Below are 23,927 nucleotides of genomic sequence, written 5' to 3'. Positions count from 1 at the left end.
CACTCACTCACTCTGTCACTCACTTACTCTGTCACTCACTCACTCTATCACAAACTCACTCTGTCACTCACTCACTTTATCACTCACTCACTCTGTCACTCACTCACTCTGTCACTCACTCACTTTATCACTCACTCACTCTGTCACTCACTCACTTTATCACTCACTCACTCTGTCACTCACTCACTCTGTCACTCACTCTATCACTCACTCTGTCACTCATTCACTCTGTCACTCACTCACTCTGTCATTCACTCACTTTATCACTCTTTCACTCTGTCACTCACTCACTTTATCACTACCTCACTCTGTCACTCACTCACTTTATCACTCACTCACTCTGTCACTCACTCACTCTGTCACTCACTCACTTTATCACTCACTCACTCTATCACTCACTCACTCTGTCACTCACTCACTTTATCACTCACTCACTCTGTCACTCACTCACTTTATCACTCACTCACTCTGTCACTCACTCACTTTATCACTCACTCACTCTGTCACTCACTCACTCTGTCACTCACTCACTCTGTCACTCACTCACTCTATCACTCACTCACTCTGTCACTCACTCACTTTATCACTCACTCACTCTGTCACTCACTAACTCTGTCACTCACTCACTCTATCACTCACTCACTCTGTTACTCACTCACTCTGTCACTCACTCACTTTATCACTCTCTCACTCTGTCACCCACTCACTCTGTCACTCACTCACTCTGTCACTCACTCACTTTATCACTCACTCACTCTATCACTCACTCACTCTGTCACTCACTCACTCTGTCACTCACTCACTTTATCACTCACTCACTCTATCACTCACTCACTCTGTTATTCACTCACTCTGTCACTCACTCACTTTATCATTCACTCACTCTGTCACTCACTCACTCTGTAACCCACTCACTCTGTCACTCACTCTGTCACTCACTCCCTCGGTCACTCACTCACTCTCTCACTTACTTCTTCTGTCACTCACTTCCTCGGTCACTCTATCACTCACTCACTCTGTTATTCACTCACTCTGTCACTCACTCACTTTATCACTCACTCACTCTGTCACTCACTCACTCTGTAACCCACTCACTCTGTCACTCACTCTGTCACTCACTCCCTAGGTCACTCACTCACTCTCTCACTTACTTTTTCTGTCACTCACTTCCTCGGTCACTCACTCACTCTCACTTACTTCTTCTGTCACTCACTCCCTCTGTCACTCACTCACTCTGTCACTCACTCACTCTGTCACTCACTCACTCTATCACTTACTTCTTCTGTCACTCACTTCCTCTGTCACTCACTCACTCTATCACTACGTCACTCTGTCACTCACTCACTCTATCACTCACTCACTCTGTCACTCACTCACTCTATCACTCACTCACTCTGTCACTCACTCACTCTGTCACTCACTCTCGGATTAAGTTGAAACTTTACACAATTATGTATTTTACTTAATAAAACATGAATCGAACAAAAAAATCTAATTAGTCGATTAGGACTGTTAATTAATTATTTTATTTGATACCAAAAAGTGAAAAATAATCCTTCACTATTTAGAGATTTGGCTTACATTATGGTGTTTAGTCCTTTTAAATAACTATACACTTATTTGTCCCACACCTATTCTCAGATCAAGTTGAAACTTTAAACAATCATTTATTGTACGTACAAAAAAAGAACATGGATCAATTTAAAATTAACCAGTCAGTCAATAAATCCTTTGTAATTAATTATTTTATTTGATATTGAAAAAGGGAAAAAAACACTTCTAAATTAGGGGTGATCAACCTGTGGGTTTCTGTTTTTGGCCGTTTTTAACAATCATAATTGTACCACAGTTTGTTTGTATACATTTTCATTTCTGATAACAAAACAAAGGGACATTACTCAGATTTGTTCTAGATTTATAAATTACGAAACGGCCGTCAAACTAAAATTTAAGAAGGCTGATATTTTGTTAGTGGCTACAGATGGCACTTTGAGTTAGTGAGTGTAACATCATTGTTGGAAGGTAGACATGTTATTTTTCAATGATAGTTACTTCTTTTGATTCGTTTGATGTGTTCAATGTGTTGATGTGATACAGTTGTCGAGAGCCAAAGTTCTAAAAAATTGTTGTGTTTTTTTTTTGTTTGTTTTTCTCCGTGAAGAAGTTGTTGTTTTTCTTTTATCAGCAAGCAAAAATATAGAAAATACCGACCTGGTAGACATCTTGTCACCTTGAACAGTTAACTGTTTCAATGCAAGGGCGAACTACAATATGCCTCGATTTGTCTGAAAAGATCCGTTCGTCCAAATGAAACTTCAACTTTGGAAAACAAAACTGGATGAAAATAAATGGCCGATATTCGACGGAAACCAAACTGGTGCACAGTCTGTGGGAAAGTCACTATCTGTATTACTCAGCTCTTAAGTCCCTTTATATGCCGCCTTCTTGGCTAGACAGCTACTAGTGTAGATATGTATCGACGGACGTACATTTTGAACCCAATGCCCAAATTACGAAACAAAATAATGAGACTATGAATGTGTAAACTGCTATTCACAATGTAAAATAGTTGTTGAAAATAAACAAAAACAGCTCAAATACAACATTTTATTTGATGAATTGTTCACTTTTCTATAAAACAGCCAGACACATGTATACAATAGGCCAGTAGGTACACACAATAGTTGTGTACATCCTTGTACTATCAATGCTCTGCTATTGAAACAATCATGAAGTCAGTTCTCATTCAAGCTCATGGAAAAAGCTTTTTTTTTTCTCTCTCTCTGATTCATGAACATACTTAGTAGTTCATCCAACTTGATTCTCTAACCAAAATATATCAAGTCCATCATGACAAGCCGCCTATCACGACAAGCTGCTATTGTGATAATTTACCTACCATGATAATTCATCTATCATGATAATTCACCGATCGTGATAATTCATCTATCATGATAATTCACCGATTGTGATAATTCATCTATCATGATAATTCACCGATTGTGATAATTCAGCAACAACTTCAAGTCATCCTAGGTGCACTACTAAACACCAAAAAAAAAAGTTCCTAGTTAAACAGTGGGAAGATCTTGTGTTTGAGGAGGTATCGTGTGGTCAGCACAATTACACTAAATTCATAGATAATAATTGTTTCGTAACTCGTAAGTTTTTATTTTTTCTCTTATATTTTCAACATGTTCTACGCTTCTTTTTGACACAGCTTATATCAACTCACTCTTATCTTATCTTATATAATATAGACGTTACTTCAAAAAGAAGATGATTACGTCCTAAGTGCCATGCATTCAGTCATGCATATTAACCAATGACTTAAATTCTGCCAAGTCACTGGTTTTCCTGGCTAGCTCAGGCAACCCACTCCATGCTCTAATAGCACTAGGGAAGAAGGAGTATTTGTACAAATTTGTCCTAGCATATGGGATGAGGAATTTGCCTTTATCTTTGTGTCTTTCAGAGTATTTTATTAAATTAATATTAAATTGTCTGACTGGTTCACATTATTTCTCCCACAATTTTTTTCGGATCAAGTTGAAATTTGCACAATTATTTATTGGTATAGACAAGACATGTATCAATCTAGAAAATAACTAATTAGTCAATTAAATACTGGCAATAAATTATTTTTTTTATATTAAGAAGGGAAATTAAGCCTTCAGTAATCACATATATGACTAAATATGTATGGTTTCTTTCTCTTATAGAATTGAACACCTTATTTCTCCTACCCCTATGTAAGGATCAAGTTGAAACTTTAAACAATTGTTAATTGTATCTAGCAAACCATGAATCAATTAAAAAATTAACCTATTGATCAATTAATTATTGGTAATTAATATTTTAGTTTAATATCGAATATGGGAAACATTATTCACAGAAAAAAGTTGTAAGTGTGGAGTTCTGTTCCTGAGATAATGTTGTTGGTGTTGTTTTTAAAGCATTTTTTACATTTTGCTTGTCTGTATTCCACTCGTTGACCCATTTAGGAGTGGATTTCTCTTTGGCAGGGGGGGGGGTCATCTGTTAAAAGTTAAATCTGTTAAAAGTTTTATCTGTAAGAAGAATTAATCTTGCGATGGTTTACTAGTATAAGAGTCTGTAGGAAGGATTTCCATGTGTAGGTTTATTTGCTAAAAATAGCTAGGATACAGAAAAATTCACCTCGAATGGAAGCCCAAGTTACAAAAATCTGTTGGCACTTTGATTTCAATAACAATTCACGCCATTTTGGGACATAACTTTGGTGATCATCCTTCTGAGTTTTGACTTGTCAGCATACGTCACACTCTAACACTCAAACTCTAACATACAAGCCTCAGATATACCAATCCATCAAAAAACCGGCTTCTGACAACAAGTCTCACGTCACATATCAGACAAATCTTCTGAATTAGCTATGACTGTTTTAAGTGACAGAGGTTAAAGTCTCAATATTTACTAGATCTAATACCACGATACTTTATAATAATGAAAGATGGAAAAAAAAAAATACAATCTAAGTAATATCAGCTTGAGCTATCAGTTGTTAACAATAATGATGAAATGTTTAAAACGATAAAAATATAAAATAACAGCCTCTACTTCTTAAAATTCTATTAGGCTGCAAATAAAAGCTTCGATAAGGATTTGATCTTTTTTTACCAATTGTAATAAGGAATGTAGTGCAGTTGTCACAAGACCAGATGTGCTGTAGTTAGTGTCATCCCCCCTTCACTAATACCTTAAATATTCACGCTAACTGGAATCAAAACATTTTGAAATAAGGCGCCAATCACAAAAGGGTTACTCTAACTGCCTCCTCGTCCAATCGCCTTCGGTCCTTCCTGCATGACGAATTCTCGCGTGATTCTCTTCTGCTCTGCTTGTGCCGCGCGACAGGACTGTGAGATCGATCCACGTCTGCTGAGCAGATGGATTCATAGTACCAGTTGTGGTTGTTGCCTTCCAGAGTCAGGCGCCTGGTTTAAATGGAAGCAAAGATTGATTTAATTTATGCATATCATTAAGGACATTACGCAGTGTTTTACAATGTCATAAGTGAGTCTTTTTCAGAATAGTCATCCCCTTACAAATATGATATATAACGGTATAAGATAGTAAAGTCAGATTTCATTATCACATTGCTTCTTTCTTTGTGTGTTTTTTTTTTTTTACCTATTTCTAATGCTTTAATTTATTATAACTTACAAGTAAAATAATTAGTAATGCTTAATTTTATCAGATATGGATGTATTTTTAGTATTACAATACTAATGTTTAAAAATATATGGGCAGAATTTAGTCGCTTTGAGCTAAAGAAGCAACAAGTTTCCTCCCTTTCCGACTTATTCTGTTTAATAAAATAAAAAGTATACCGAAATGAAATGTCGATTTCTACCTAATAATTTTAACAATCAATTGATGTTTAAATACAGACAGTTTTAGTGGCAAAGTTATTGATGAGATAATACAGGGCAGAACACCTCAGAAAAGCAGGCTACTTGAATGGTGCGAAGTAGACGTCAATAAAACTGGAGGCTGCTGTCTAGGATATTTTTCTATTCTTTAAACTCTTCGTGTAAAAAAAAATGCTGTAATCCATTCCTAGTAGTAAAGTAAGTTCCTCTCTCAGACCATGCAGTCTATAGGGCATCTGTTTGTCTATAGGGCATCTGTTTGTCTATAGGGCATCTGTTTGTCTATAGGGCATCTGTTTGTCTATAGGGCATCTGTTTGTCTATAGGGCATCTGTTTGTCTATAGGGCATCTGTTTGTCTATAGGGCATCTGTTTGTCTATAGGGCATCTGTTTGTCTATAGGGCATCTGTTTGTCTATAGGGCATCTGTTTGTCTATAGGGCATCTGTTTGTCTATAGGGCATCTGTTTGTCTATAGGGCATCTGTTTCTGTGTCCCACACGAGGCTGTCATACGGCCAGCACAACGAACAGCCGCCTTGACTTTTCTCCAACACATGTCAGACAGCCGCCTTGACTTTTCTCCAACACATGTCAGACAGCCGCCTTGACTTTTCTCCAACACATGTCAGACAGCCGCCTTGACTTTTCTCCAACACATGTCAGACAGCCGCCTTGACTTTTCTCCAACACATGTCAGACAGCCGCCTTGACTTTTCTCCAACACATGTCAGACAGCCGCCTTGACTTTTCTCCAACACATGTCAGACAGCCGCCTTGACTTTTCTCCAACACATGTCAGACAGCCGCCTTGACTTTTCTCCAACACATGTCAGACAGCCGCCTTGACTTTTCTCCAACACATGTCAGACAGCCGCCTTGACTTTTCTCCAACACATGTCAGACAGCCGCCTTGACTTTTCTCCAACACATGTCAGACAGCCGCCTTGACTTTTCTCCAACACATGTCAGACAGCCGCCTTGACTTTTCTCCAACACATGTCAGACAGCCGCCTTGACTTTTCTCCAACACATGTCAGACAGCCGCCTTGACTTTTCTCCAACACATGTCAGACAGCCGCCTTGACTTTTCTCCAACACATGTCAGACAGCCGCCTTGACTTTTCTCCAACACATGTCAGACAGCCGCCTTGACTTTTCTCCAACACATGTCAGACAGCCGCCTTGACTTTTCTCCAACACATGTCAGACAGCCGCCTTGACTTTTCTCCAACACATGTCAGACAGCCGCCTTGACTTTTCTCCAACACATGTCAGACAGCCGCCTTGACTTTTCTCCAACACATGTCAGACAGCCGCCTTGACTTTTCTCCAACACATGTCAGACAGCCGCCTTGACTTTTCTCCAACACATGTCAGACAGCCGCCTTGACTTTTCTCCAACACATGTCAGACAGCCGCCTTGACTTTTCTCCAACACATGTCAGACAGCCGCCTTGACTTTTCTCCAACACATGTCAGACAGCCGCCTTGACTTTTCTCCAACACATGTCAGACAGCCGCCTTGACTTTTCTCCAACACATGTCAGACAGCCGCCTTGACTTTTCTCCAACACATGTCAGACAGCCGCCTTGACTTTTCTCCAACACATGTCAGACAGCCGCCTTGACTTTTCTCCAACACATGTCAGACAGCCGCCTTGACTTTTCTCCAACACATGTCAGACAGCCGCCTTGACTTTTCTCCAACACATGTCAGACAGCCGCCTTGACTTTTCTCCAACACATGTCAGACAGCCGCCTTGACTTTTCTCCAACACATGTCAGACAGCCGCCTTGACTTTTCTCCAACACATGTCAGACAGCCGCCTTGACTTTTCTCCAACACATGTCAGACAGCCGCCTTGACTTTTCTCCAACACATGTCAGACAGCCGCCTTGACTTTTCTCCAACACATGTCAGACAGCCGCCTTGACTTTTCTCCAACACATGTCAGACAGCCGCCTTTACTTTTCTCCAACACATGTCAGACATTGATTGACTCAGAGGCGCTCTACGCTATCCCGAAATGAAAAATCCCAGTCTACACTTGTATTGAAACCAGAATTCGAACCCGCGATCTTTCAGCTTGGAAGCCAGGCACATTACCACTAAGCCACCGCGCCTCCATTCATAAACGCTCTAAATTCCTATAAGCATGGCCGGAATGGAGGCCGTTTTAAGCGTGACATCACAATTTATGACACGTGATATAGAGTTATGACACGTGATATAGAGTTATGACACGTGATATAGAGTTATGACACGTGATATAGAGTTATGACACGTGATATAGAGTTATGACACGTGATATAGAGTTATGACACGTGATATAGAGTTATGACACGTGATATAGAGTTATGACACGTGATATAGAGTTATGACACGTGATATAGAGTTATGACACGTAATATAGAGAAACCAATCGTGATGGCAGCCTGAACACTACAACGTCACAACCTGTGGGCAGCTTAAACCAATAGCTTGTTGCTACGTCACAGATCTGTATGACATGGCAACGAGCTATTGGTCTCCACTGCCCATAGTTTGCGACGTTGCAGGTCAGTGTTAGGGCCTTGAATAATGAATGATCTCGGATATAGTCGACCAACAAACTCTATGTGTTTTCACCTGTAGGTTACACAAACGAAAACAAAATGACTACTTCACCTTTTAGATTGTAGAAATGTTGAAGAAACCAGGGGGAATGTTTTGAACATAAGAAATAGAACTCACCCCCTTCTAATGTGGATGTCCAATCTCGTTTGTGATCTGTTAGACACTTAGTTGAGTTAGTTTAGTTACGCACTATAATAGACCGACAGTGAACGTACATTTTATAGTGACTACATAGACGTTGGGAGGTAGAGATTAGTGTAGACTGTTAGAACAGTTATTGCTAGGCTCTCAAAGGGATAACATTGCCCATTTTGATTTAAAGATTAGTTATATTTTCATCTTGAGTGAACTTAGTCATTGAGCCTATGAACCTGTTTGTTATCGTATACTGTTTTGTGGCGGACTGCATTAAGACTCGCAAATGTATACATCTTAAAATATACTCACGCATCTAGAATTATCAAGGTATTAAGAAATACTTCAAATACAGCTTATTACACATGCATCCGTTACAGATCATGCTAATTCAAGTGCATGTTTCTTATGTCTATCAGAAGTCGTAGATTGCGTCTCGTGGACAACTGTTAGCTACACACTTTAAATTCCTACAAAATCAACCAAACAACTTACGCCAGTTCTGACTGTAGTTTCTGTATCTCGTGTCTCGCTTGTTTCAGTTCGTACTGAGCTTTCCAAAGTTTGCTCTCACACAACGGACTCTTGCATTTCTCTTTGGATTGCTTAGGGGTGAAGTCTGAGGTCTGGAACCTCAATGACATGCCCATACTCTTCAGAGAAAGAGAAACCACAAAGCAGAGTGAGAAACGTTATGCCAATGTGTGACAAGAGGCAGTAAGAGACACAGGAGGAAAACAGAAGACTGAGAGGTAGAAAGAAGGAAAGAAGCAAATTTTAAAAAAAAATGTTTATGTTCCAATTATCTGGTCAACTAAACATTCATAGTATATTTATTATTGGGAAACAAAAGAGAAAAACAAATTTTGTCCAGAATGAGCATCGAACCCATGACATTTGCGTTACGAGCACGACAATGTAGACAACTTAGCTTACCAAAAAATAGCCAAACATAAATATTACGCAGGTAAATAGGCAGGTTTCAATATTTACTGCATGAATCTTAGAAGCTAATAACTAAAACACTATCAACAGCCACAACCCCATCTCCGCCTTTACAAAAAGAAGAGACTTGTACGTGGCGAAAGTGGTGCCTATACTCGTGTATTGTTCGGCCCATTGATGACACGAGGGTACGGAGATATACTAAAGTTATTATTTTTATATTGTTAATATTTATATGTATACAATTAACTGTTCATTATACAGATATAGTTCAATGTGAACCAGGCCTAACTGATGCTATTACATGATTATCTAATGATGGTTTTCTAAAGCAGTGGTTCTCAAACTGTAGTCCACGACATTGACAGACCACACAAAACTAATAGTAACTGTTCCCCTCTTCGGGCATCAGAAATTGCCGCTAATTTCTGACATCTTTTTACCTAGCGTCCATTTTGTTTTTAGCTTATTGAAAAAACTAATGTTTGCTATTTTAATAGAATGTGTTATCACGCAGCACGAATTAGATATAGATAATATCAAGGCTTTTATTTCATTCCAGCCCAGTAAGGAATATTTAGCTTAAGAACTAATTGAAGTCATAGATTTGCTTTGTGTCCCTCAATGAGAACAAAAGACATTTCTACAACCTGTAAATTTCTTTTAAAATTTCTACAACCTGTACATTTCTCTTCAAATTTCAAAGACATATAATATTGTATTCGAATTTCTAAGACATATAATATTGTATTCGAATTTCTAAGACATATAATATTGTATTCGAATTTCTAAGACATATAATATTGTATTCGAATTTCTAAGACATATAATATTCTATTCGAATTTCTAAGACATATAATATTCTATTCGAATTTCTAAGACATATAATATTCTATTCGAATTTATAAGACATATAATATTCTATTCGAATTTCTAAGACATATAATATTCTATTCGAATTTATAAGACATAATATTGTATTTGAATTTCTACAATTTTTAACTGTCTATTCCAACTTCTTACCAAACTAACAAGAGCACAACAACCTATTCCAACTTCTTACCAAACTAACAAGAGCACAACAACCTATTCCAACTTCTTACCAAACTAACAAGAGCACAACAACCTATTCCAACTTCTTACCAAACTAACAAGAGCACAACAACCTAATCCAACTTCTTACCAAACTAACAAGAGCACAACAACCTATTCCAACTTCTTACCAAACTAACAAGAGCACAACAACCTATTCCAACTTCTTACCAAACTAACAAGAGCACAACAACCTATTCCAACTTCTTACCAAACTAACAAGAGCACAACAACCTATTCCAACTTCTTACCAAACTAACAAGAGCACAACAACCTATTCCAACTTCTTACCAAACTAACAAGAGCACAACAACCTATTCCAACTTCTTACCAAACTAACAAGAGCACAACAACCTATTCCAACTTCTTACCAAACTAACAAGAGCACAACAACCTATTCCAACTTCTTACCAAACTAACAAGAGCACAACAACCTATTCCAACTTCTTACCAAACTAACAAGAGCACAACAACCTTTTTTATCCCAAGATCGAAGTTTTTTCCTCGCGAAACAGAAGTAGAAATGTTCCAGAACCAATGTCAACACGGCCAGTCCAGTCCCAGCCGCTAACAGGATGAAGGCCGAAGTGAAGTTGAGAATGCCCAGTGTGGAGCTGGACACGCCATTCCCGATACCTCGGCTGTTGTTGGCTTTCTTCCTTTTCATGTGACACGCCCCTGTCAGCCAGAAGTCTTTTAACCGCTCCATTTCACCTGCGGGGGAAAGGTAATGAAAGTTATTTTTAAAGTCGTAAGAACTGCAGTGTTAGAAAGAAAAACAAACTTGATGCCTCTGATTAAAATGAAGAAAAGGTTAAAGGTTAGTTTTATTGATTTAACGTTTCTCTACACCTTGAAGGCCTTGAAGTGTAATAACCAGATCATGTAAAGTTTAGCATTATCGAGAAACAACTAACGGCCAGCTTCAGAAACATCAGAAAATGTCAAGTAGCTCTTAGAAGGTGAGGAAGATGTCATTAGATTGTGAAACAAATTCAGCCGCCAAAGACAGAGGGGTTAGGGTTCGGACTCCACGCCCCGTTACAACTTTTGTTGGTCCTTTAAAATATGCAGCTTATGTTCATGTCATGACTCAATTTTGATAAAAAATACTTGAATGTAAATTTTATTGTCTTAACGATATGAATATACAGTCCAAAAAGGGAGCCGATACTCAGTGATGCAATGCCTAACTAACTTTTAACTTCTAATAAATTAATAATAAACGTTAAAATACAAGATAAGTAATACTTTTTAACCACATTGGAAAAGGTGCCGGTGCGCCGTTCATAATGGTTTGATAATGACCACTTTTGTCATTCATGGAGCTGAGAGCGTTGGGGTGACTGGTAGGATCTGTGCGAGCGTTGAACGTTTGGCTGTACAAGGAGCAGGTCATTCCTGATGGAGCTCGTGTCATTGGCTTTCTTTTTCACTCTCACGCTTGAATTCTGCCAGAGCTACTCTCTTGTCCTCTGCAATTGTCGCGCTAGTTTTTGCATGATGCTCTCTTGCCCTCTGCAATTGTCGCGCTAGTTTTTGCATGATGCTCTCTTGTGTGCTCCCGTACTCCCCCCCCCCCCCATGTGGCTGGGTCAAGGCTTTCAGAGACGCTTGGAGGGTTTCCCTGAAGCGTTTTCTTTGTCCACCTTGTGATTGCTTCCCTTTAATTAATCCTAAAAAAACGTCCTTTATGCGGAAGTCTTCTATTCTGCAGACGTGGCCTGCCGAAACTGCATCAGGATTGTGTGGATGCTTTGCAGGCCCGCTCTTCGAAGGACTTCAGTATCAGATATTTTTCTGGCCATTAAACATTCAGTCTGTATAATAAAACACACAGGTATGTCTTCATTCTAATTTTATTATTGCTCGTCTTCCATGCTAAGTGCGTTCGGTTTCAATCTTTTTTTAAAACATTTGGGAAAGGACATTTGTTTAACATGAAGTTACCTTCGTACTGGAGATTTAAAATAACCGAGTTGACTCTCTCCAGCCACGGGCTGCCCACTGGGAACCCGACACCGTATCCAGTGGTGGCGAACCAGTTGCCCACTGTGATCAGACGACAGTCCTTATCCTTCCCTTCTTGGTATTTAAGGACACTGGCGTCATAGATGAAAGCGTGCAGTTTGCTGAAGACATTTTTTTTTAAAAGTAAAATATAAAAAAATACTTTGAAAAGGAAAACAAAGCTTATATTGAGTGAAATTGAATACATTATTTTGAATCTATCAAGTAATTAACTAGATCTAGACCAGTGATGCCCAACCTAATTGACCTGAGGGCCATTTTAATTCTCGACACTCGTGTCACGGGCCAAATGATCGAAAATGTATAAAACGAAATATAATTGACCTAAAACAAGTTTATTAGAAACTGTTGCATCTAGTACTTACACTAATGAATGGAATATTGAAAATGTATTATTTTTTAAGCGTCGGAAACTGGCTTCATTTCTCTACTTAAAATGTGAGCAACATTGTAAATAGCTTTATCAACGACTCATTCACTTGTCTCTTGTTGGTAAATATTTCCATCGATCCTTCAGTCTAATCATCTTTAATTCGCGTCTCAAACTAAGAATGTTTTACAATCCGTTTAGATGTTGTTGTGCTTTATAACAGCCACACTTTACAAACAAATATGTTGGTTTATTATCATGTTCCAAAAAATAAATAAGATCGTTCACTTTTCCTGGTAGATTCTAAATTCAGAGTTTATTTTTAATTACTTCGTCTCTCCCATTGCATAAACCTACACATTTTGAAACCAATCCATCAGAGAAAAAGTCAGGGCCCTTAGGTTAGTAAAGATAGATTTTTCCAACTTTCTTTTTTTTTTTTAAAGGGCCGGGAGGGGAATTTTCTACACTCTGTACCGACGTTTCGGTGGGCCGGATGAAACCACAGCGCGGGCCGAATCTGGTATTCGGCATCACTGATCTAGACTAATAATAATGCATTGAATTTTTTTTTTAATTTTTGTTTAGCGCAACTTTTATGGAAATTTTTTAGGCCTTAAGCGCAAAACTATAGAGCACTACTACGATTGGTCCAACTGACTTGGCTTTGAGTGCCTCCATGGCGTCCTCCACTGATGTCTGCGTGAACTGTTTCATGTACTGGTACATCGTCATGTTGTGTTTCTTGATGTTGTTCTCAGTGCTGGCGTTCACGATGGTGGCGAAACGAAAGGGTGGGCTCATAGACTGAGGCTTCTGAAGCTGTTGGCAAGCCAAACACACAAAATAGTATTATAACTAGATATCAACGTGGTCGTGAATGTAAGTGATCTTCTGATCTTTGACACCTAGGAGATCCTTGGCAAAACGAGGAAACGATTCTAAAATAAAACTACAAGTTGCATCCCCTATCTACCCCCCCCCCCAGTACTCTGCTTCCCCGCCAAAAGCATTGCCACTGAAAACAAATACATAAGTACAAATGTAACCATCTACCCTACCTTCCAAACAAATGCAACATCTCAATAAATACCTGTCCATTAATATTTAAACGCAACAAAACTTTAAAAGAAAAAAACTTACCTACCCTCCAGTACTTTCAACAAAAAAACAATAAAATACTTTTCGTCTAAAAGGAAAGCTTATACGATATGTAATCGTATCAATTAGTTTGGATCTGTCATGCAATTAAAATTAAACAACAATAAATCCGTGAATATTTTTACCAATTGTTTTGTTTAGCGCAATTTCATGCTTTTAGCTTTCTCACTACTCTATGATCCTATCACTTGTCTGGACCAGTTGGGAACAGGAGAGGTGGGGAGGGGGGTATCTGGGTAAATTTTACCGTAATCTCTTTTTCTTTTTAAAAGCATTTACGAAAATTTAAAATAAAAAAAAAGGGAAACGACCTAAATTCGAACTCAATTAACTGATTTTTTTTTAATTGATTCTCGTGTTGTCAGGTAAAAGAAATAATTGTGCGAAATTTCAGTTTGATCCGAGAACGAGATTGGGTGTGGGAGAAATAACATGTTGACCAGACAGACAAGAGTGTGTAGATATACGCTTTGTAAAAAACAAACAAAACAAACAACGCTCGCCTACCCTCCAGTCTTGCATGCCGCTCAGGTCGTAGTACTCTTCCTTGGTGATCATGAAGGCCGCCAGGTTGGCCGTGTACGAGGCGCTGAACACCAAGGCGAACAGCGCCCAAATGTTGGACATAAATTTGCTGGACACGCCCCTGGGCGAATCTGTGGTGACCGCCGCTCCGAACAGCATGGCCCACATCAACCAAAACGTCCGGAACAACGAAAATTTTTGTTCTATTAAAAAAGAATAAGAACAACAATAAGGTGCTATGATGTATGAACAATAAGGTGCTATGATGTATGAACAATAAGGTGCTATGATGTATGAACAATAAGGTGCTATGATGTATGAACAATAAGGTGCTATGATGTATAAACAATAAGGTGCTATGATGTATGAACAATAAGGTGCTATGATGTATGAACAATAAGGTGCTATGATGTATGAACAATAATGTGCTATGATGTATGAACAATAAGGTGCTATGATGTATAAACAATAAGGTGCTATGATGTATGAACAATAATGTGCTATGATGTATGAACAATAAGGTGCTATGATGTATGAACAATAAGGTGCTATGATGTATGAACAATAAGGTGCTATGATGTATGAACAATAAGGTGCTATGATGTATGAACAATAAGGTGCTATGATGTATGAACAATAAGGTGCTATGATGTATGAACAATAATGTGCTATAATGTATGAACAATAATGTGCTATTATGTATGAACAATAAGATGCTATGATGTAGGAACAATAAGGTGCTATGATGTATGAGCAATAAGGTCTTAGGATGTATGAACAATAAGGTGCTATGACGTATGTTGTTTTATAGTAATGTAGGAAATAAAACACAATCATTTTAAAATGTTTCATATTATGCTTTCCTACAGGGACTCTCAAATTGAAGACAATATGCCAACCTAACCTCTTCCTCGAACCCTTTCTCTATTATTCATGTCTTAACCCTTAAAATGCTGAGCTGTTTTAATTACAATTGTGTTGTTTAGAGCAGGGGTGGGCAACCTTTTTGTATCGAGGGCCGCATTTCCTTAAATTTGGGAATGGCGGGCCGCATATGTATATACAACTTAGAAAGATACTCTAGCTAACTTTTAATTCATAGTTACACTGTATTATATTCACGTTTCTTTTTTTCCACACTCCACGTTAAGGACTTACAAGAAGAGGTAGCAATTTCTGAAATCAATTAATAATTTTTTTTATTGCTGTTGTCTTTTTATATTACAATGACCCCACTAATATACAGTTGTACTTAATGTGCAGTATTTTACTTTTACACTCGTGCATAATGTTCCGGAACTGTGGAACTAGCTTACTAGTTGTTACCCTTGTGACTGCTGTCAAATTACAGTCAGTCAAAATCGACCAGTAATTATACTTGTTTAGTTTCCCCCCACCCAAAATATAATGCTTGTTCACTGGATGAGACAATATATGTTCCGGAAATTAAATTTCGGGACGAGCGAAACTTGCCCTTTTGGTGCATCACCAGAGAATGCTGACCATGTCCTTCAATGGTGCATACTAAATCGGAGACCCAAACAGGACTTTGGCCCCAAGGCCTCCTATAGAACCAAAAATATTCGGAGAACTGCCTGATCTGGAAAACATTGCGCGGTTCATCTTAGATACTGTTCTGAACTCTCCAACATATAAAATGAGAACAAAGAAGAAGAAGAACAGATGAATCTGTACTCAAATAGTGTGAACAGCAGCACATTTTTTTAAGTGTTGACATACTGCTTCTGGCACTCATAAGACTCCTGTGGAAGTACTGACTGGAAATTCTCTTTGCTCGGAGTTATGTCCTCTGGAGCTAAATCAGCTTCTGCGCTAAATGGTGAGCTAATGGTATTGGAAACCGGTTCTTGACGTCTTAAAATTTGCTTTTATAAATTGCAAAATTAAGGGATCTAAATAAGTGTTGTACTTTTAATCATTTCACTAGAAATAATTTCACCTTTCTGCAAAGGAAAATGACAAAACCTGTTTTCTTTTTGCTTGCTTGTAGAAATGGGAAAGCCTTGTTTGAAAAGATTTAACATCCATTTACATTTCATATGCAAAAAGCTCATTGCAATGGCAATTATGAAACATGAAATCTGCCTTCCACGCTTCATTAGAAATATTGGTAATAAGGTCCAGTCAATGTCCTTCAAGTAACATAACAATTTATTCCTGGAGATTTTACATTGTTCTCGTATACCGTACCCATGCTCATGTAATGGACATATTGAATTAGTTTGTTCATAATCGGAACTACTTGTGGTTGATAAGATATGGTCCTGATACATTCAATTACTATTTTATCCTTTGCTACTTTGAAGGCTGAAATTTTGTGAAGCTTTGTGCAAACTTTCCTGTTTAAAGATTATGGTTGGGATATAAAAAAAACAAACCATTTTATTCAGTCAAAGATCGAGCTCCACCAGTTGTCATCTTGTTCCAAGCATACTCAACATTCAACACAGTTCTTCATAGCATTGAATAAAACTGATCAGAGATTGTGTTTTGAATTGAGTGTATTGATGTATAGCCAATAAGCATAGTCTTCGTTTGCTTGAAACTTTTTATAATGACAGTTTCAATAATTTATTTTTTTATTATTTTTAATATATTTGCATTTTTATAAGTATATACAGTGGGCACACCTGACTTCTGTAGGTGTCGGCGGGCCGCATAAAACACTCCGGCGGGCCGCATGTGGCCCGCGGGACGTAATTTGCCCACCCCTGGTTTAGAGGCGAAACTACCACACGCGTTTTAAGGGTTAAGTTAGCCTTTTCCATTTTTTTTTAATTGAGTCACAGAAACTGTTTTTCTGATAATGTAAATATTCATGCCTGAAGTCAACAAAACGTATTTATTTCTGCTGTCAGCTCAAAGTAACAAAAGGATAAGGGTCTCAAAATGAAAACATAATCGTATCAAAATAAACTATTGGACTACATTTACTATTTGGTTCATTTCTCTTCCATTGTTAACGAAATGTTTACTATAAAAAAGCAAAGTATAGAATATATTTTCCTTTCTCAATATCAAACAAAATTCATTAATTTCTAATATTAAATAATTTTTTTACAGTCATGTTTTGTTAAAGTACACTAAATACTTGTGCAGGTCCAACTTGATACGAGAATGGGAAGTGGAGAAATAACGTACTCGAACTTTGTACCGGACAGACACACAGACAGACAGAGTTTATATGAGCTTTGCAAAAAAAAAAAAAAGAATCCGAAGCATAGTAATATTAATATTAATAACAATAATAATCTTTTTTATCCGTATGAAATTTCGTTTTACAATTGTGCATTTCACATAACAACAACATTATTAGATCAAACGATTTCTACGATAGCACACACAAAGTTATAGCCCAGTTTCTCTAATTCCTTCTGACATTTGTTATTGCCATGAGAGTTAAGATTATGTCCCTGGGACACCCCTAACTAACGGAAGTTCCCTTGTACCGACATGAATGAAAGCAATCTTTCAGTGTCAAGGGCGTCCTTTTTTTTTTCTTAGCGCTCCAGACCTAGGACTAAAGGGTGAGACCGAAGGCGTAGCAACTCTATGGAGACCCTTTCATTTTCCTTGTCAATACCACATCTGACGTGCCTTCGGCGATAGTGACAACGGTGTGTCTTAATCCCCGCCACTATTTTGACTGCTGGAACAAACGTTTCCGCCTGGACGCCACTTCGAGGTTGAGAAGCGTTATCCGGAACAGCCTAAAAAAAGTGACAGTAATCACGAAAATACGTTTATGGATACTTACTTGAAGATAACTTACGGCCATGATCCAAACCATATGGGCTGCACCATTCAAAAAGAAAGATGGACGTGCCAGTCACGTGCACACTGCACACCAAAATGAGGCACCAAGATGGCAGATCATATGGCTCTAGGGGGAAACAACAAAACATCAACTTGGTGGCTAGGGTGAATATATTCTATAGTTATATATAAACATATTTTATTTGGCATTTTTTAAAAAAGAGACAAAAAAAGGCTACATTGGGAATTCGTGTTATTAGAGCGACACTATCAAAGAAGCTGCCGAGTCAAACTTCTTTGTAAGAAATTTTAGCTAGAAATAAATTATTGAAATTCTTTTGCTTGAGTTTTAGACTTGTATCTTCTAACCAACTTCCACCCATCTGCCACCTTTTGACTATGAAAGGAACATGGGATAAACGTAGAAATTGAATAAGATAATCTAATTGTATTCCTTCATTTTATATGATCACTAGTATCAGTAGTTTTCTATGTCTGGCCTGCACCGGCGCTTATTGTGCGCACTAGCGCTCTATTTCACATTGGACAATAACACTATTAATAGAGAGAATCTTCATTGGCCTGAAACAACAGTCTGAGGTGTCCTGAATTTACGAGCCTTCCTTTGTGGTGCCTGAGAACTGATCGTAGATCGTTTTATAGTCAAAGAGTTGAGCCTAAGCTCTTGAAACTCAAGGCATGTAAGCCTGATTGAACAGACCGCTCTGTCGGGAAGAGATCCAAGCTAAAGTCTACAGCGCCTTTTTCCTATAGTTTACCAAGCTGATGGCAAGACACGCCATAGATTAAACGGTCCATTAAGGATTTTGACAAGGTCGTGGAAGCTCTCTATCAACTCCATACTGTGCGATGGGAATGCTCTAGCGCTTCCTTGGACACTTCCACGGGAGTCTTATTTTACTAACTATTTAGCTTGATCGTTTCCTCTAGCGGTCATTTCCACTCGAGTGTCACGTTAAGACAGGGTAGCGTGTACCAGGGAGATTGTGGACACTAAGGACTAGACTCCGTGTGTTTGACCCAATGGGCTGGTGGACACTAAGGACTAGACTCCGTGTGTTTGACCCAATGGGCTGGTGGACACTAAGGACTAGACTCCGTGTGTTTAACACTAGAAGTCACTGTCTGTGTTTTTTTGTAATTACTAATTAACACAATCAATTAAACTATTTTAAAGAAACTCTAGTTTCTCTTTAGCTCATACAACTTTGTAACTTAAAATGATCTAAAAGTAAAAAGTTTCCATTTCAGACCATGCCATCTAAGGGGCAGATGCTATAAGAGACATCTGTTTCTATAGCTCACAGTTAACGAGAGTGCCATGTGGCCAGCACAACGACCAAACACTCTTGCTTTTTCCCCAACCAATGTCAGGTACCCATTAGAGCTGGGTGGACTCAGAGAGGTGCCTTAAAGATCCCGAAATTTAAATTCCCATTATTCACCAGGATTCGTTAAAGATATCCTCAGGTTTGGAAGCCAAGCGCTTGATCACTAGGCCACCGAGCTTCCTTAAAATGATATAATTCAATAAAAAGTTTGAAATATTCCTCTAAACAATAAATAAACAAAGAGAGAGAGAAGAAAATTGACTGAATCCTTGATTTTATCAGTTGTTGTTGTTTTGTTTCGTTTGTTCTGTTTTTAGGTTTAGATCTTCAAAACGAAAAGCACTAGTGAAGATGCACCAGCTATTTAACATATGGTGCATGCAAACTCTGTAGGTATGATATTCGATAGACCTCATTCACCAATCGTAAACAAACAATATTTAGTCACGTGATCTTATTGATAAAACAACGAAAAAAACTGTCACGTGACAACCATCATGAATTAAACATGAGATCGTAAATTATATAGAAGAGATAGAGCACCACGTGGCTAAATGTTGTTTGTTTACGATTGGTGAATGAGGTCCATTAAGAATTTTGTTCATGTTAGAAATCGTGTGGTCAAACGCAGTGTCGCTCATCTCTTAGCTTTATATCCTTTGGATTATCTTATTTCAACACAGACTTCATCGTGTTTCAACCAAGTGGAATGGCTTCTTATGATTTAAGACCTAAATGGTGTTTAAACTACGACCAGTGGGATAGATTCGAACAGTGATACAGAAGTGTCGATCCTGGGGAAATTTCTGGCTACAGATCAAAATCAGCCAACAAGACTCGTCTCCGTTGTTCTCTACCCTTTTTAATTAATGTATTTTTTTTTCTTTCTTTCCTTCTTTTTTGCAGCGATGCGGCTGGTGAATTGTGTTGGAAATTGTTCTGGCCAGATAAAATCTCGAATGAGGAACTGTGGCAAAGAACAAAGAAGCAGCCCATTGAAGAAGATATCCTTCAGAGACGCTGGGGACGGATAGGTCACACCCTTTGCGAGCCTGCATAAAAAATAACAAGGCAAGCCTAACTTGGAACCCTCAAGAAAAGAGGAAGAGTGGACGGCCCAGGTATACATGGCCCGCGATTTGGAAGCAGAAGCCAAACAGATGGGCAAGACGTGGGGACAGTTGGAGAGACTCGTCCAGAACCGAGGCGCCTGGAGAAAGCTGGCTGGTTGCCTACGCCCCAGAAGGGACCACAGGCGGATATGAGATGTGATGAGATGATAGACAAAGAAAAAAAGGGAAATGCACCAGTCTGTTGAATGAAAGTGTTCCCTTATTGTTTTCAGTTCAAATTGTCACAATAACAATATCCAGGACGTTAAATTAAACCTCAATGGTGTCAACTAAAAAGAATATATGATTTAGCTACAAACGGAAGAGATTAGATCTATTTCTTATTCTATCTCTTATTCTATCTCTTATTCTATCTCTTATTCGTCACTTCATGTCTCTGATACGAATGTGGTTTAGAAGAAAGTTAACGATACAGGGGCCGCCTTCGAGTTTAAATAGCATTTTTCTTCCATCAAGTCAAGTGTCTGGTTACTCAGCGACACTTTTAACACAAAACAGTCACATGCCCTGCAGTGCTCACCTAGGAAGGCAGTGGCGGAGATGGCCCCCTCTCTAATAGCGACTATGAATGTGATGCCTGTCTCCATGTAGGGCAGCGAGAAGTTGATGACCGTGCTCCTGTCCTCGTCAATGGTCATGGAGGACACAGCCATGTCGGCTTTACCGTTGATCAGATCTCCAACAATTCCGTTCCACGTGCCATCCGGGTTCTGTTACATTGTGTTTGGCAGATGAAACAGAAATGAAACAGAGAAAGTTAAAATAAATACATAAACAATGAAATATGGAAAAAAAATTATCTAAAAAAAAAAACAAAGCTTATAGTAAGTGTAATTGTATCAATTAGTTTGGATCATTCGTGTAATTAGATTTGTAACAGATCTAGAATCACAATAATAAATCTGTGCGATTAGAAGTATTTTTACCAGTTGAATTTGTTAAGGGCAGTTTTATGATTAAAGCTTTCTCAATACGCAATGATCCAATAACTTGTCTGAATCAGTAGCGACCAGATAAGAAAGGGGATGTGGAAGAAACAGGGGGTATCTGGTTGAATACCGCATCATTGACTTACATTACACTTATATTCTTGTCAATACGTCACTATAGTTTAATTTTCTTGCTGAAACATAACAAAAGTTGTTTAAACGGTAAAGAATTTTCAAAATTTTGTTTTGAAAAATAAATCAACCTATATTACTTGAATTTTACTACAAATCGTCGCCAAAAATTTCCAAATTTTCTATGAAAAATCTACTAACGCCAAATAACTGAAATCCCTCTTCTAATAAATGGAACAAATCATCTTCTTCTCATTTACGAATATATGTAAAATCGCACTTCTCTCTTACACTACATTTAATTTTCTAGCTAAAACGTTACAAAATCTAATTATCGTTAATATTATGTTCCGATTTTCAAGGTGAACAACTTCCTAACACCAAAGTATGGTATGAAAATCTCTACACAAGGCTATGGTACATCTAATTTTCATACGAGACTATCAGAAAATTTAATTTACGGTATTAGATTTATCTGAAATTCTCTTTTTCTCTCACATTAAATACAAACATCCGAAACAAGCTATTATACATACTTAAAACTATTGCGATGTTTCAGAAGGAAAATTAAAGGTTAATCAGATTTTCAATAGCTATTAGTCTTTCTTTTTTCCAATATTAACTTGACAGACAGACTGTCAGACAAAACGCACAAATAATGCGGCTTTAATCCTGATTGGTGCACTAAACAAACAATATATATATATATACATTTTTAGTCTAACTAGCAAATTGTGCCGTAATGGAAATTTTTTCATTTGACTTCATATGGAGTTATTTCTTTAAATGAAATGCAAAAATAACTCGGTTTCTCCAATGTCTGTGAACCCTCGACAACCTGCTCGTATTGATAAAGACAATTCAAGTCGAACTAGGCATTGTGACGTAGTGGATTTTTTTTCCTTTGACGTAATATGGAATGAATTCTTCAAATAAAATAATAAAAAAAACTCGTGCATTAATGTTTATTAAACCTCGTCATCTGACTCGCATTACAAGCTAGAGTTAGATCTAATCTAGATTTTTACACTAGATCTAGATTTAGATTTTTTTTACACTAGAACTAGATTTTTTACTCTAGATCTAGATCTCCTAAATTAGATTTAGATTTATATTCTAATTAAAATCATTGTAGATTCTACATCTAGAATTTCTAGTTCTTGTTTAGAATGATATAGATGAGATAAAGATATATAATTTTAATTACTAGACTTAAAAAGTAGATTCCTAGTGTCTAGATCAATATTGTAAAAATTATAAAATTGTACAACTAATCTACAAAATCAGAAATTTAATATTGCATGCAGTCTATTGATAGATTATCTAGGCTTTTTTTTACATAAATTTAATCTTAATTACATCTACATTATCCAAATTAATATTTTAGATCTAGATCTAGTGATAAATCAGAAGTTTATTTTAGGTAGATCTACATCCTCATTTTAGTTCAATTTAAATGAACATGCCAATAGCTCTGTTGGTAACTGTGCTGGGACATCAAGCAGACTTTGCCGAAGTACAAGCTCGATGCCTTGTTCTTTTTTTTTTTTTTTTTTTCAATTACAAATCAAGACCAAAAGATTATCTAAAATCGCTCGTCTGGCATATAGTACATATCCGGTAGTTGTTATGCCGTAATGTGTAATATATCTCTTTATCAATAATAGGCTATTAGTTTGTTATTAAGTTAACAGCAATGCCTAGTCGTGTGGTTAGCGCGCTGGACTGATTATCTCGACGGTCCCGGGTTCATACCCATCCCTCGTCGTCCAGTGGACGTTTTGGATTAGGAAGTAAATTATCTTAAACTCTGAAGGAACATCCGAAACATGTAAAACATTTTGCAGAAAAAAAATTGTGCAAAACATTTTTTGAATGAATCTTTCAAACATTATTACTTTTGAAAATCAAAACAAAATCACGTCTTAAATATTCCTTGCAAATAAGCGAATCTGACATTGATACGACTCCAACGGTGGCGCCTCTGAGTTTCTGTGATAACACAAACTCGCTTTGTAATATTGTTTTATTGATTTTTTAGTTGTCAGGCAAACAAAATAATTGTACGAAATTTCAGCTTTATCCGAGATTGGGTGTTGGAGAAATAACGTGTACAAACTTTTGGCCAGATAGAGTGAGTTGATATAAGCTTTGTAAAAATTAACATTGAGATAATTTCAAGAAGTAACAACTTTTCTGTCTTGAAATTGTTTGGAAGTGAGAACACTTATCCTGAATGAAACATAAAAGATAATTAGAGAGTTCATGTTTGATACTGTTTTTTTTTTTTTTTTTTTTTTTATTTTGTTTTG

General features: G+C 37.5%; 1 protein-coding gene across 3 annotated transcripts in view; it reads right to left on the bottom strand.

The window, feature by feature from the left end:
• Positions 1–2,606: 2,606 nt before the first annotated feature.
• LOC106063106 (glutamate receptor ionotropic, NMDA 2B-like) overlaps positions 2,607–23,927 on the bottom strand; it is a 123,028-nt gene continuing 101,707 nt past the window's right edge. For all 3 annotated transcript variants that reach the window (XM_056019549.1, XM_056019552.1, XM_056019550.1), the window contains exons 12-19: positions 21,075–21,264; positions 18,071–18,196; positions 14,275–14,495; positions 13,268–13,428; positions 12,156–12,337; positions 10,657–10,919; positions 8,664–8,821; positions 2,607–4,976 (exon numbers count right to left, since the gene is read on the bottom strand). In XM_056019549.1, coding sequence (XP_055875524.1) covers positions 4,790–4,976; positions 8,664–8,821; positions 10,657–10,919; positions 12,156–12,337; positions 13,268–13,428; positions 14,275–14,495; positions 18,071–18,196; positions 21,075–21,264 — 1,488 coding nt within the window. In that variant the 3' untranslated portion in view covers positions 2,607–4,789. The remainder of the gene's footprint in view (positions 4,977–8,663; positions 8,822–10,656; positions 10,920–12,155; positions 12,338–13,267; positions 13,429–14,274; positions 14,496–18,070; positions 18,197–21,074; positions 21,265–23,927) is intronic.

The sequence above is a fragment of the Biomphalaria glabrata genome, chromosome 2 (assembly GCF_947242115.1).
Source record: "Biomphalaria glabrata chromosome 2, xgBioGlab47.1, whole genome shotgun sequence".
Classification (NCBI taxonomy): Eukaryota; Metazoa; Mollusca; class Gastropoda; family Planorbidae; genus Biomphalaria; species Biomphalaria glabrata.
Note: the sequence above shows the minus strand (reverse complement) of the source record. Positions and strands in the feature narration are given on the sequence as shown.